General features: G+C 57.1%; 1 protein-coding gene across 1 annotated transcript in view; it reads left to right on the top strand.

Moving 5' to 3' along the window:
• Positions 1-1,145, top strand: part of POLR1E (polymerase (RNA) I polypeptide E, 53kDa) — a gene marked incomplete at its 5' end in the record, with an annotated part of 2,011 nt that extends 866 nt beyond the window's left edge. The window contains 3 exons of the mRNA XM_009070643.1: positions 7-38; positions 152-283; positions 986-1,145. Of these exons, the coding sequence (XP_009068891.1) occupies positions 7-38; positions 152-283; positions 986-1,145 (324 nt within the window). The remainder of the gene's footprint in view (positions 1-6; positions 39-151; positions 284-985) is intronic.
• Between the last annotated feature and the right edge of the window lie 403 nt (positions 1,146-1,548).

The following is a 1,548-nucleotide window of genomic DNA, read 5'->3' as shown; positions in this document are numbered from 1 at the left end:
ATGAAGAACTTCACCTCAGTGACCTACAACAATGGCAGGTGAGAGCCCTGTGTGAGGTTCTTGGGGCACAGAGCGCAGCCCAAGGGGCTGCAGACACACCATAAGGAATCCTCCCACACTCCACAGCTCAGAGTTCTCCCTCCTCCCGCAGTGTCCAGAACTTGGTCTCTGCCTCCATGAGGGCTAAGATTGCTGCCTATGCCATCACCTTGGCTCTGCACATCAACAACTTCCAGACAGACCTCACCATCCTGCAGAATGACCTGAAGCTCCAGGAGAGCAGGTGTGTGCTGAGATCCTGCTGGGAGGCCCTGGCAGAGCTCTGCAGCCTCCCTGGCTCCTAGGCAGGGCTGTCATTGCCTGGGGAAGGACCTGCAGGTGTGGGACCTGCGTTTCCCAGCCAGATGTCAGCCCATGGCTGCAGCTCAGCTGCTGCTGCAGCTGGGGCTTTGCTGCCTGTGCCTAATCCCACGGGATTCACTGGGATTGGGGTTTCTGGCCCAAACTCCCAGTTGTTACTGGACCTTATCAGAGCCCTCAGTCATCCCTTGGCTTTCATCTCTCCCTTGTCAGCCTTGGGGCAATCAGTTCTGATTTTGCTTTGTTGGGTACCAGTGGGTTTGCCGCAGTGCTTGCTGTTGGTTTCTGTCTGGTTTTCCCTTAGTTTTCTTCCTGGAACTAAGCTTTTCCAGGCAGCTGTGTTGATTGTGCAGTTGGTGCCCAGGTTTGATTTGTGCTGCCCTGGGGCTGGAAATGGGCTGGGATGCCGTGGGGAAGAGGATGGGTGAGACTGAGCCCTGATGGATAAATCAGCAGCATTCTGTGCCCAGGAGGGCTCTGGCACTCCCAGCTCTGTACCCATGTCGTCCCTGCATGGTGGAGTCTCCTCCAGGCCTCTCCCAGGGCTGCAGGGTGCGGATCCATGTGGTGCCAGGCACAGGAGGCTCCAGGGCCTCGCTGACCATGTCCCTCCGGTGTTTCCCAGGATGCTGGACATCGCCAAGGCCCTGAGGCTGAAGGTGAGCACGGCCAAGGGGGTGCCAGGGCTGGAGAGCGACCAGAAGCACCGTCTGGGCACCCTGTCCCTGCCCCTGCCCGAGCAGAAGGCGCCGCAGGGGCAGCGCAAGCGCAAGAAGATGGACTGAAGGCTCAGGTGGTCTGAGAGGAGACACAGCCTCTCATGGGGATTCAGCACCAGCCCTGACACTTCCGGAGCCAGGGCTGGGGTGGAGCAGATGTTTGCCCATTACAATGCTGCTTTTTTTGTATCCACAGGAAAAATGGTAATAAAACCTCTTCTCTTTTCCAGTCTGTCTGAGGGGAGGGTGGAGGTGGTGCTGGAGCAGGAGGGCACAGTCTGAGCTTGCTGGTCCTGCCTGACACCTGTGGCTCATGCTGCCTCATGGCCCCTTTGACCTGCTTACAGGTGCAGGGTGGGAAACAGAGAAAGACAAAGCAGGGTGTGACTTAAACACATCTCCTTGGCTTCATCTATGTTTGTCTCTGTAGTGTCAGTGTAATCCTGTGTTCTGGAGGTGTAAAGATGCA

The sequence above is a fragment of the Acanthisitta chloris genome, unplaced genomic scaffold (assembly GCF_000695815.1).
Source record: "Acanthisitta chloris isolate BGI_N310 unplaced genomic scaffold, ASM69581v1 scaffold26292, whole genome shotgun sequence".
In the NCBI taxonomy this organism is placed as follows: Eukaryota; Metazoa; Chordata; class Aves; order Passeriformes; family Acanthisittidae; genus Acanthisitta; species Acanthisitta chloris.
This window is presented reverse-complemented; position numbering and strand designations above follow the sequence as displayed.